Source organism: Pogona vitticeps, chromosome 3, assembly GCF_051106095.1.
Source record: "Pogona vitticeps strain Pit_001003342236 chromosome 3, PviZW2.1, whole genome shotgun sequence".
Lineage (NCBI taxonomy): Eukaryota > Metazoa > Chordata > Lepidosauria > Squamata > Agamidae > Pogona > Pogona vitticeps.
The window spans coordinates 218,640,837-218,654,692 of NC_135785.1; the positions used below are offsets into that span (position 1 = coordinate 218,640,837).

General features: G+C 42.1%; 1 protein-coding gene across 2 annotated transcripts in view; it reads right to left on the reverse strand.

The window, feature by feature from the left end:
- Positions 1–4,973: 4,973 nt before the first annotated feature.
- Positions 4,974–13,856, reverse strand: part of VGLL3 (vestigial like family member 3) — a 40,789-nt gene continuing 31,906 nt past the window's right edge. For both annotated transcript variants that reach the window (XM_072994012.2, XM_072994015.2), the window contains exon 4: positions 4,974–6,686. In XM_072994012.2, the coding sequence (XP_072850113.2) occupies positions 6,643–6,686 (44 nt within the window). In that variant the 3' untranslated portion in view covers positions 4,974–6,642. The remainder of the gene's footprint in view (positions 6,687–13,856) is intronic.

Sequence of the window (13,856 nt, forward strand, 5' to 3'; positions counted from 1 at the left end):
TTGTTGCAAAACCTTGAGCAACTTTTTGATTACATGCACAACCTATGTGATGTCACTATAATTGTTATATACTTTTGCATCTAGAAGGGAAGTGGTGGTGCTGCGGGTTAAATGGCAGAAGTCTCTGTGCTGCAGGGTCAGAAGACCAGTAGTTGTAAGATCAAATCCACACGACAGAGTGAGCTCCCTTCGGTTCCCCCAGCTCCTGCCAACCTAGCAGTTCAAAAGCATGTAAAAATGTGAGTAGATAAATAGGTACCACCTCTAGTGGGAAGGTAACAGTGTTTCGTGTCTCGTTGCGTTGGCCACGTGACCATGGAAACTGTATTCAGACAAATGCTGGCTCTATGGCTTGGGGGAGCACTGAGCCCTAGAATCGAACACGACTGGACCTAAATGTCAAGGGGAACCTTTACTTTTGCATCTATTTTCTTGGACTTTGGAATGTATATTGAATGTTTTCAATCTGTGGGCCTTTTTTTGTTTGTTTTTTATATAATAATATTCCTAGCTGTAGATAACCTTTCAATAGATACAGGGTGCAATTAGATGGGCCAATGATCCCATCCTCTATTAGTATACATTGTGCTAGACAGGCTCACTTTGAGGTATGGTATGCATTTGAGGCAATGGCAATCAACATCACACTTCAACCTGTTCAGCAAGATCTAGACCAATTTTCATTCTCTTTATTGGAAAGAAGATCTTATTTTACTTTGAAGGGAAGGAAATGGAAAACGTCCTCTCTCTTCACCTCAAGGGAGCCAGAAAGAAGTCTTCCATTTCTTAAGCTTGTTAAGTGACTTAAGCAAAGGGACATCTTAAGCCATCCATTTTGATTCAGTCCCAGCAATCACACATGTGAACTGAACCAAAACAGCAATCCTACCCACACCAAAAACAATACAAAAAACAGTAGTTCCTGAAAATGACCAAAAATGGTATGGGTAGGCATCAATCGGGGACAGGGTGGTTTGCAATGGCATGTACCTCATGTGATTGCAGAGGAAAGGAGTGAACCTGCCTGGATCAAGCCCCAAGACAAATGCCCATCTAATTACACTCTTGCTCTGTGTAGCTAAGAACATTGTTTGGATGGCTCAGTGGGTTAGATTTCTGGCTGTGGAGCCAGAGTGCACCCAGAACAAACAGCCTTTGTGGCCTTGGCCAAGCTGCATAGTCCCAGTATGCTCCAGAAGAAGGCAATAGCAAACCACTTCTGAGAACTCTCTACCTAGGAAACCCTGAAAAGGAATGCCATAAATTATAATTGACTGGATGGTACATAACAAGAACAACAGCAACATCTATTCCTGGTGGTTAATTTCTTTCAAGTGCTTCGAGAGTGACTCTCCAAACCTGCAAGCTCTTCATCTGTCTTTCTTGCATTTCTTTGTACAATTCAGTATATTGCTTCTATCTTGCCTTTATTTTATCCTGATCATATAATATTTTCCTGTTGCTCTTTCAGCATCTCTGTTTACAATTCCCTTTGATTTCTTGGACGTAATGGAAGTGACTATCTTGTTTTCCCTCTCCTTTTTGTTCTTATTTGATTATTGGCTTTCAAGGCATTGAAAAATTGCACTTGAATCATGACCTCATTTTTGTCATCTTCTAGTTTTGCTTCTATTTTCTTGTTAACAGAGTTCACAATGTTAAGCATTTCATCAGTCAGCCTTTAAAGCTTTTCCTTTCTTTTGGCTGAAGTAGTCTCTTTGCATTCTGCCTGCTAATAATATCTCTGGTTTCAATCTGCGGTTCTGTTCATGTTCAGTTGTGTTTAGTAATACAAATGAACTCTTTTACATGGTCTTTTAATTCTTCATGAATGTTATCCAAATTACATTTTGTCACTGGGATTATTTTATCCTTCTTCAGCTTTATTCTAGTTTCTGATATTAACAGTTCATGCTCTTATCACAATCTGCTTGTGGTCTTGTTTATGTGGAAAATACGGCATCTTTATTTTCTGCACCCAGTTATATAGTCTACTTAATTTCTGTACTGCCAGCTAATAATGTCCACATATGCAATTACTCTGTTCGGTTGTCTGAAGCATTTATTTGCAATAACAAATTGTTAGCTTCACAAATTCTGAGTCACTCTCTTGCTTTGTTTCTAACTCCTAAGCCAAATTCTCTGGTGATGTTAAATTTGCTTTATTTCCCACATTTGCATTCTAGTTACGCATAGTTTTCAGCCCATTCTATTTGGTATGTGATCAATTTCTTCCTGGATATTTTATTCAATATCTTATTTTTAGTTTTTCTAGTTGAAGCATAGTCTTAAAGGATGTTTTTTCATAGGCTTTCCATGAAGTCTGGTTTTATATTTATGTAGTGAAAAATAAACATATAATTGGCATACTTCATATTAGCAAATTGGAAGAAGGCAATGGAGATGGTTGAGGATATGAAGATTAAATCTTCTGAAGAAAGGTTGAAGAATTAGGGTATGTTTAGCACAGAGTTTGGAGAGGGGGGGGAGGATTCCAACTCCAGAACATCTTGGGTACTTTTAAGCAGAAAAGTGGGGTACAAATATTTGAAATAAATAAAAATAAATAAGCAGCTTATCTAGAATGATTTCACTCACCAGAATTTCCTTGTACAAAATTTCTGTGCAGATGAACTAGTACACCAACTAATGGATACTCTTAACGAGTACTCTGCCCTTTTACTGTCTTTTCCAAATTGCTATCCCTGTTTGACTTCAAAAAGAAATATGTGTCTCCACCAAAGCATGCTTAACTTTATATTTAGTAAAGTTACATTCTCAGTGCCTAAGAAGTCTGTCCCATACTCATGTTTACAAATCTTTTATCTATTTATAGGGACTTTACTGTGCTTGGTATCTGTTGGAATTACTGACATGCTGTATTTATTTTCAAATTCTAAGTATTTTAGAATTTGGGAATATGTTTGAAAGTTAAAATGTGCTGTCTTTGTTTTGTTTTGTTAAAAATGTTTCTAAACTGTAGGAAAACCTTCTGTTACATATTTCCAAACCTCTTAGTCAGGACATATCACTAACATTCTTGGAAGGAGTATTTGGTTTCTTCTCACGACAGTGCTATGAACCTATTATTGCTTAATTTAAAACAGCCTGTTGTACTTTCTCAACTATTGTATACATAGTTTGAACAGTCATTTGTCCCTTTAATATACAGTATTCCAGTGGATTCCAATATTGATGCAATCAAGAATAAGGTCTGGAAATGATCTTTGAAAAGCTACTGTTGGAACTACAGAATTCACCTATCATGGCAATTGTAGTCCAATATGTAACTTTGTCCATCTCAATCCAAAGCCAATCCCATTCTTTAATAAATTAGAATATGAACTCTACACATATCTTATGTAGTCTCTGTTGTAACCTTTACATACAATTGGAAATAAAATGGTAATCTAACAGATGTTTCTTGATGCAATGTGATAAAGGTGAGCACAGCTATATGGAGTTTTTTTTTTAAAATAGTAGACTAGTACTGGTGGTGGATTTTCTAGTGATGTTTCATTGAGTCTCTTCCCAGACCCACACAAAGCCAGTATTTTAACATTTCCTGCAAATTAAAACCAGGCATTTCTAGTACACTCCCAGAAAAGCTGATTTCCAATGTTCTCTAAGCCGTGCTTTGTCTGATAAGTAATGAAAGGTTATAGCTAGCTGTATATTCTTGCCAGCAGAATGAGATCCACATGTGGAAAAGTAGAAGATAAATGGCCTGCCAGATGTTTTTGGGCTGAGACTCTCATCAACCCTAGTCATTGTATTAGTCATAGGGATGATGGGAATTGTAGTTCAACAATATCTGATGCCTACATGTTTCCCACCCCTTCTCTGCAGCTCCCTGATAAGCATTTCAAATTTACTATTAAGGATTAGGTGTTTGTCTGCAGCAAAGGTTGCTTCAGGAACTGCAAGTGTATGAACAGGAAGGAAAAGAGCCATTGCAGAATTGAGTCCATTCAGACAACGTTGGATAGGTATCTGAATGAAAAGAAACGTACATATCTACCAAAAGTTTTCCCAAGAGACAACTGATTTACTTGAGAGGCACAAAACTATCAGACAGACAAATCACTTGTAGTTTTACTGTCACCCTAAAGAAACTGCTTTTGACACACACCAGTGTGGCAGTGCACCTTGTGACTGGGTATCAAGCCGCTAATGTGTGCAAAGCAGAATACTTTCTTATCATGTCCCTGAGTTGTGAGCTGTTGATGCAACAGCAGTGTTTATCAGGAGGAAATGTCTTCCACTCGTGCCTGTGTGCTGACATAGGAACATATCAAAACAGCCCAGTTCTGTCCTATGATGCAAGTAAAAAGATGCCTTCGCTTAAATCCAATCACTCATTCTAACTAGAGAAGACCCATTGAATCAGCCAGATTCTCGTGTTTTTGTGGATGGATGGATGGATGGATGGATGGATGGATGGATGGATGGATGGACGGGTGGGTGGGTGGGTGGGTGGGTGGGTAGGTAGGTAGGTAGGTAGGTAGGTAGGTAGGTAGATAGATAGGACCTTCAACATTTGATTTAATTGCTCTAATCTATTTCTGGCTGGCAACTGGATTTGGGACTTGTATCACACCTGAATAGGATGCTGCTTAACATGTTGGCCAAAGCAAAAATGAAGCATAGATTATGTTTATTCTATCTGTAGAAAAGGACACAATGTATGTGGTCTGATAAATTTAGAATCAGAGAGACAGAATCCAACCTTAAACTTAGATATACTCCTTCTAATGTGTAAGAATCAATGGAGGCTATCAATATGTTACAGACCCAACTTTAGACCTGAAATTGATGAAGAATTTACGAATGGAGTCCATTTTAGCAATGCTCTAAATGTCATGTCAAATTAAGGGCCTGCAAATTAATCTAGTTTTGCCACATACTTTCTCAAATCATTGTACAGGGAAATGAGAGAGAAGGTGTTCAATTAACTATAAGATGAAAACTGATTACAGAAAATGAGTAGCTTTATTCCAGTATTTAATAGTACTGATCTTTTTTTTAGAATATACAAAGTTTCCACAAAAAGAAGGCCTGATGCAGAATGCAGGCACCATTCCTATGGACATCTGAAAAATACTCTCCAACTGCAGATTTGCATTGCACTTTTTTCAAGTGTATTAATGGTCCACTTAGAAATGTATTTCTTAAACCAGGAATACTGTGTATTGAGCTACGTGATTACTGTCCTGATTACTGTCCTTGATATATTTTTGTTAGCCCCAACTGATCTGCAATTAATATCTTGTTAGTATAAGCTACTAACATAGCAGTTCACAGGACAGGATGGAGTCTGCAGTCTGTATTCAGTCTATGTAAAGGTCTTCTAAACAGACATCTATAGAACTACATTATAACAGGACTTAGCAATGCACAGATCATATTCCCAGAATTAGTAGTTTGGCAGAAGCGTATCAGTCATGTGTTCATGCTTGCACTTACCAAAGGATGCTGCTTTCTCTGAGAATCTATAGTTCTTTTTACTATATTATACAAACACCATAAGTTAACACTGTGTGTTTTTCCGAGTCAGAAAAACTGGGTGAGAAGGGACCTTCCAAAACAGTTTGTGATCCAGAATGGGAGTCTTCTCTTCAGAGCTTGGAATATTTATTTTCTTGAACTACAACTCTCTGAATCTTCCAGCCAGCATGTCCATTTTCAAGCTCTGACTATAAATGCACAGACACTTGGATACAGCTGAAGTTCCTCTCTGTAGTTCAAATAAGATGTTGTAGGGGGGTTATAAAAGCTGTAGTGGTATAAAGAATAAAGTAAGGCAGTGTGCACTTCAACTACTGAAGTCAATTTAAAGGCTCAAGATGATGTTGCACTTACAATTTCAGCTGGAAATAGGGAATGAAACCTTGTTGTTTCAACACACATTTTATCATCAGCTGCCCAGCTCAAAGCTGTTCTCAAAAACAACAAAACAAATAATCATTTTTCATTGATACAACACTGCCATGGAAAATATTTTATATTTAAATGCTAACTTAAGCGAAAGGCAAAGTACATTCAAGATCTTGTGGGACTGTTATATGAAGGACTGAAGCATCTGATCATGACAAGCTACTTCAGACGACAGCAAAACCTCATACAAGCACATTAGACATCTGAAAACCACGCATTTCAACATTTTACCAGTGCGTCTCTGCTAGCAAGTTCTTTAAACAGAACATAAACATTTTTAAACTTTAAATTTTAAAAAATACTTTTTTCTAAAATAGCCCATCAATGCTTATGCAGACTTTCTGTATTTCTACAAAAAATAGATGCACAAAAGAGCTACAAAAACTGTATTCCTGAAAAATGCCTACAATTTAAGGCTATGTCTCTCCTGATATTTAAGGCTGTGCATTAGTACAGACAACACACAACCAAGCAAAACACTGTTAAAGTTAGCTTGCAGAAATGCTGCAGAAGGCTCAGATGACAAACATATGCAGTAGAAAGTGTCTGGCTTCCCTTCGCTCTTTCTCTCTCTCTCTCTTTCAGTATCTTGTGATTTAGAAATGGCCTTCCAGAGACAAAGGCCCAATGTGTGGTGCCATTGTGAAGAAGCAGGGGATCCCCTTCACAAGAGTGAGAGGTCTTAACACTGGAGTCATAGGTAGGTCAGAACCATGCCGCCTCCTTAGTTTTGTCTTGATGTTGGATGCCTGTGTTGAAACGGAAGAAAAAAAGGGGAGGTTGACTGGCTATATTTAACACATTTTCAAAACATTGTTTCAGTGAATCATCTGAACCCAAATCTGGCCTGGACTGTAGCTGAGATTTTTTCTAAGAAGTTCAACAATTAATTCCAGTGGTTGTTGTGGGTTTTTCGGGCTCTTTGGCTGTGTTCTAAAGGTTGTTCTTCCTAACGTTTTGCCAGTCTATGTGGCCAGCATCTTCAGAGGACAGGAGTCAGAGCACTGAGTGCCAGCCACAGAGAGTGGTGAAACATTAGGAAGAACAACCTTCAGAACACGGCCAAAGAGCCCGAAAAACCCACAACAACCATTAGATCCCGGCCGTGAAAGCCTTCGCGAATAAATTAATTCCAGGTTTAGTATATGGTCATTAGAAATATATTCCAGTAAAACTGGAGTAGGTAATTCTCAGATGTTTGGAGTCACACCCAATCCTACAACCTCCACCCCACAAAGTTCTTACAGGTCAAATATATATGTATATATTTGTATGAGAGTACATGGGAATGATATTTGCGCCCCTAGGGGCCACATACAATATTACCCATCTCTGCTACAGACGGTTACTCAGAAATCAATCCCATTGTTACCAAGTAAGCATGTGCTGGTAACACAAACCTTTGCTTTAGTCTTGCACTAACTTTAGAGACTTGCTTCTTAAGACATGTACATAGAATGCTGATGTTAATCTCTCAAACCAGACTATAGTCTACATGTGTGAGACACAAAATTATCAGGGAATGGGAAGTGGCTTGAAAGATGGATTATTGCTCGCCACAATCATGTTTGGATGTCACAGCAAGTCATACATTAGCATGAAGAAAATAAGCCACAGTGATGCAGTCCTTTTCCAATTTCCTATGCTACAATACCATGCACTGAAAGCTTCGGCTTCATTTCAAACTGATTGTAATTTGCTAGTACAACTGAACTCTTAACCATAATTAACTTCATAGTTTTAAGTTGGCTTGTTTATATTAACAATTAAGATTAAACTCAGTTCATCACACTAGACAACATGGCAAACTGCAGTACAGTGGAAGCAAAAGCTTTGTTGTGGAACTCCTTGTGAAGAGCAAGAGGAAAAGCACATTTCATAAGCTTACTGTGCTTTGTTTTCCCACAGTTAAGTGTTATAGCCTAAGCAAAATGTAGCATAAGGCCAGTGTACAGTGTACCCCTTCTGACTTCAGATTTGTCTGCAGCTTCAACAAGCTAGTGACATTAAGAGGTGAAAGAAGTACAAAGGAAATGTTAGTACCTGATCAGAACTGAACCCTCTTGTAGTTTCCCGTACAATTTTTATTATAGTTTTAGCAACCTTAGTCAAATTTAAATAAGCAGGAAGTACACACTGTGACAAACCCAGACCTACTGGGATCTATCACACAGTTACTAAGCTGCCACCAACCATTCCCTATAATAAGTCACACAGACCAGGGATGGATTTTTAAACAACAAAAGAATAAGGTTTATTTTAAATACAAACAGGGTAAATAAAACAATCAGGTGAATAAAATAAGGTAACGTGGCTTATTCTCACACACACAAGCATACAGTTTGGTTCACCTAGAACCTTTAACTTAAAGCACAGACCCTGAACCCATCAGTTCTGGCTAACCCACAGACCCCTGAACCTTTCAGGTTGGTACTCTGACACACAGTAGTACCCTGTCTGACACACAGACTCCCACAACAGCTTCTTCTTCCCCAGCTGCTGCTTCGTCCCTCCCAGTGTCTCTCAGTGTTTGTCTCAGCATCTCCTCTTCACCACACAGGCATCACATATTTATACAGTACAGCCCCTCCTCCTGATGTCCCGCCTTCCACTCCCCATAGGATGGAACTTTCCCTCCAAACCCATGACAGACAGGTAACATCAGTGCTGTTATGTAACACCTCCCCTCTTTATAAGTTGTTTTGTAGGGGGAAAGCTAAGGTGCTTTTCACCAAAAAAACAACCTGTATAAAACATACAACAACAGTTATACATACCCTATAATACTTACATATACTTACACTCCAAGTTAAACATAGCAAATAGGCATTTCAAACATTTACCATATGCATTACATCAATTTTACCTTTATTAATACAAACCAATTTAAAACCAGGTACATTTTAACTTTTTGTCTTCATTATATACATATAGTCCATGTTCTTTCGCCGTCTTCAGTCTTCAGGTCTTCTTGATAAGGCGTCAGCAACACAGTTCACTGACCCTCTGACCACCTTCACTTCAAAGTCATAGTCCTGTAAGTTCAAAGCCCACCTCATAAGTTTGCTATTGTGGGTTTTCATTGTCTTTAACCATTGCAATGGTGAATGGTCAGTACACAGAACAAAATGTCTTCCCCAGATATAAGGCTTGGCCTTCTGGATCGCGTAGACTATGGCCAAACACTCCTTCTCCACGGTTGCCAAATGTCTCTCACCTTTTTGAAGTTTCCTACTCAGGTAGGACACTGGATGCTGGTCACCATTCTCATCCTCCTGGCACAGAACTGCTCCTACCCCGCTGTTAGACGCATCGGTGTAGATGATGAACTCCCGGTCGAAGTCTGGAGCACGCAGGACAGGATAGTTGATTAACGCCTCCTTCAACCTCTGGAACGCCGCCTCACAGTCGCTGGTCCACGGGATGCGGTCATCAGTCTTCTTCCTCGTCAGATCGGTCAGCGGAGCCGCAATCTCGCTAAACCTCGGGATGAACTTTCTGTAGTAGCCCACCAACCCAAGAAATGATTTGACTTTTTTCTTGGTGTTGGGTCTAGGCCAATCACGAACAGCTTCTATTTTGGCCTCCAGGGGTTTTATCATTCCTCCCCCTACCATGTGACCCAAGTATTTTATTTCTGGGCTACCCAGCTGACACTTGCTGGCCTTTACTGTTAGCCCTGCTGCACTTAACCTCTGCAGCACTAACTCCAGGTGTATCAGGTGATCTTCCCAGGTATTACTGAAGATCCCTATGTCATCAATGTAGGCCACTGTAAAGTCACTGAGCCCTGCCAAGGTCTGGTCCATCAGCCTTTGGAATGTGGCTGGTGCATTTCTGAGACCAAAGCTCAGGACTCGAAACTCATAGAGACCAAAAGGGCTGCAAAAGGCAGTTTTTTCTTGATCCCTGGGATCAATTCTTAATTGCCAATATCCCTTTACCAGGTCCAATGATGAGATGAACCGACAACCCCCTATGGTTTCAATCAGGTTGTCTAGCCTGGGCATTGGGTAGGCATCAGGAGTGGTTACACGGTTTAATTTCCTGTAATCAACACAAAACCTAATGCTCCCATCAGGCTTGTCCACAAGGACTATTGGAGAGGACCAAGGACTAGAAGAGGGGACGATTATGTTCTCCCTCAGCATTTCGTCCAGCTCCTTCCGCACCTTGTCCCTATAGGGTCCCGTTACTCGGTATGGGGATACTGCCTGCGGGGGTGCATCCCCTGTATGGATCCGATGCATCACTCCCTTCACTATCCCCGGCTTGTTGGAAAACACCTGTTGATATTTACTAAGCAGCATTTTTAATTCTTGCTGCTGGTCTTGGGTGAGTGCAGGACTGATCTTTACCTCCTCTGGGTTGTATTTTACTTCCCCTCTACCCTCCCAGAAGGGTAATTCAGCTTCCTCACTCTCAGCTGCTTTTATCGCGAATAAAACCCTCTGTTCCCCTCTGTAGTAGGGTTTTAGGGCATTCACGTGAACCACCCTCCTTGCTTGGTTCTCCTCTTGCTCTATTAGGTAGTTCAGGTCTGACATCTTGGAAATGACCCTATATGGTCCTGCCCATTTGAGCTGCAGCTTATTCTCTCTGCAGGGCCTAAGCCAAAGCACTTCCTCCCCTGGGTCAAAGTGCCTCTCTCTAGCTTTGCGGTCATACCATGTTTTCTGTTTGACCTTCTGCGCTTGCAGGTTTTCTGCTGCCAGCTCTAGATTTCGCTTTAGGTCATTCATCAAGGTGTCTATGTAAGTCACAACGTCTTGTGGGTCACCCTGGGCGATCTGCCCCCAACCCTGCTCGATCAAATCAAGGGGCCCCTTCACCCCTTTCCCAAATAAAAGTTCAAATGGACTGAACCCGGTACTGGCTTGTGGCACTGATCGATAAGCAACCAAAAGGGATTGCAGCTTCTGGTCCCAATTGTTTGGATTCTCTGCCAAGAAAGCCCTAATCATGCGCATTAGAGTCCCATTGAACTTCTCAGTTACCCCATCACTTTCAGGATGATAGGCAGTGGCTTCCCTGAGCTTAATTCCACAGATTTGCCATAAGCGTTTCATGAGCTTTGACGTGAACGATGTGCCCAAATCTGTGATTATCTCTGAGGCAAATCCCATCCTGGACATGTACCCCACCAAAGCATCGGCCACTGTGTTAGTTTCGATGTTTGTCAAGGGTATGGCTTCAGGATACCTTGTGGCATGGTCCACAATTGTTAGAATGAACCTATTCCCCCTCTTTGTGGCCTTGGGCAAAGGTCCCACAATATCCACCCCTATGCATTTGAACGGAGTGTCAATCACAGGCAAAGGGCACAACTTTGCTTTGGTCCTGTCGCGGTTATTCCCCTGCCTTTGACACACATCACATTGTTTACAGAACTCCCTGATCTGCTTCCCTATGTCAGGCCAGTAGAAATTCTGTGTGATTCTCTGCTGTGTTTTGTTCACTCCTAAGTGCGCAGCAAACATGTCAGAGTGACCCCTTTGTAAGATCATGGGGCGATACTTTTCAGGTACCACCAGCTGACTTCTGATCCCATCTCCCCCTTTTGAGATATTCCTCAGGGTTTCTCTATATAAAATCCCCTTTTCCTCCAGAAATCTCACTGGGGTTTCAGGTGTTAGCTGGGCTTCAGTCACCTGTTCAAAACACTTTTGGAGAGTGGCGTCTGCCTTCTGCTCCTGTCCAAATCTGCTGTCTGTGGTTAAGGTTTCCACCACAGCTTCTGAACTCCCCTCTGCTTCCGCCTCTGGCTCATCATTACCCCCCTGAACTGTCCCCGTGGTGGCTTGTGAGCGTGTAATCACTAGCACCCTTTTCACATGTTCAGCCAGGTCATTTCCCACGAGCACGGCTGCTGGCAGAGTAGATGAAATCGCTATCCGCCAATCTCCCCTCCAGCCTTGAAAGTTGACAGGTACCTCTGCTACTGGCAGAGAGATTACCTGCCCCTCAATACCTGCTACCTTTATGCTCTCATTTGGGATTATAAACTCCCGGGGAATGATATCGGGATGGCACAGGGTTACCTGGGAACAAGTGTCCCGCAGCCCCCTATACTGACGGTCAAGTATTCCTACGTCCACCCCGGCTGTCTCAAACAACTGAGAATCTGTTTTTATCAGCAAGCAGCGCTTTACCTCCACAAGAGGACCATTTTCCTCAGCCTGCTCAGCATAGGTAGCTGTTCCAGACTGAGTAGCCATGGCAACAGGCTCCCTCTGTGACACTGAGCCTTGCTCTTGCTGGACACAGAACACAGCTTTTGGCTTGGTCCCACTAGAATTCTGAGGCACCATTCCTTTTAGCTGCTTCAATTTCTCACACTCTGAGATCAGATGACCCTTTCCCTGACAGAAATAGCATTTTCTGGTGTATTTTGATTCTCTCTCCTCTTGTTTGGGTTTTCCCTCCAAATTCTGAGGGCTTGGTTTCATGCCTGAGGGCTTCCCTTCACCATGGGCCCCTCCCCCTTGCTGGCTTTTCCCTGGTCCCTGAGAGTACTTGCTGTAGGTTTCTTTGGGTTTACCTACAGATTTCCCCTCACCCAAGGGCTTTCTTATTTGGGAGATAAAATCCGCGATTTCTGCGGCTGCTGCCACAGATTTCGGTTTCCTTTCCCTCACCTGGAATTTCAATTCCCCATGCAGAACTGAATAGAACTGTTCCAGGGCTATCAAGTCTTTAAGCTGTTCATAGGTCTCTGTTCCCTCCTGCGACAGCCATTTCTCAAGCAGCCTCACCAATTGGGCCCCCACTTGGGTAAAAGTCTGTTCTGGCTTCTTGGTGAGGGACCTGAACCTTTGTCTCAGCTGCTCTGCATTTATCCCATGTCTTGCAAACACCAGTTTTTTAAACTCTGCGAAATCTTTCATCCGTTCCTCAGGCATCTCGGCATAAACCTCAGCCAGGCTACCACTGATTAAAGACCGCATGATGGTCATCTTCTCAGTTTCCCTCACTGAGAAGTCCACAAACGCTCTTTCCACTAAGGAAAAGAACACCTCGGGACAATCTCCCTTGTGGTACACAGGGAATTTCTTCAGGTCAGCCTTAGACAGTTGGCCCCCCTCAGAATCCCTATTATTATTATTGTTCTGGTTCATCAGTTCCAATCTCTTTAATTCAAACGCCATTCTCTCTCTCTCTAATTCAAATTGCCGCTGTTTCTCTCTTTCCCTTTCCTCCATTTCCCTCACCCTCAGTTCATGCTGTTGGGCTATGAGTATTTTTCTGAGTTCTGGGTCTTGCTCTCCTGTGCTGTCACCTTGCACTGAGCCAAATTCATCCTCAGAACCTTGGTCAATCTGGGGGTCTTTCACTTCACTCATGTCTGCTATCTTGCTTCGAGTCAAGGGCATAATCCCCCCTCAGAACAGGCGGCTTTAAAAAGTCAAGCCTCAAAATAAAACGACCACTTTTTTCCTTCTTGCCTCAGAACCAGCTCTCCTAGAGATTGCTGCTGTTCTTCAGCACTAAATTTGCAACAGTATCGAGTCAGAGCCTACCCCCCTCTGCTGGGCCTCTCAGCTGGCAAGCTAGCTCACTGTTGCTACGCAGTTTTGCCTCAGCGTTTTCCCGCCAAAATCAGGCTGCCTCAGAGCACCTTAATCTAAGTCTCCCCAGTTGGCACGTTCTTCTACTAGCGCACCTCCCCGTGAGGTACACCTAGAAGATTACCTACGCGCCTCAGACTGTCCCTGACTAGACCCCCCTTGCTCTGGGCACACTTGCCAAGGCTTTGCTGGACCGCTGGACAACTGGACCAGTCGTATCCCACCCGCTGGACACCAATCAATGTGACAAACCCAGACCTACTGGGATCTATCACACAGTTACTAAGCTGCCACCAACCATTCCCTATAATAAGTCACACAGACCAGGGATGGATTTTTAAACAACAAAAG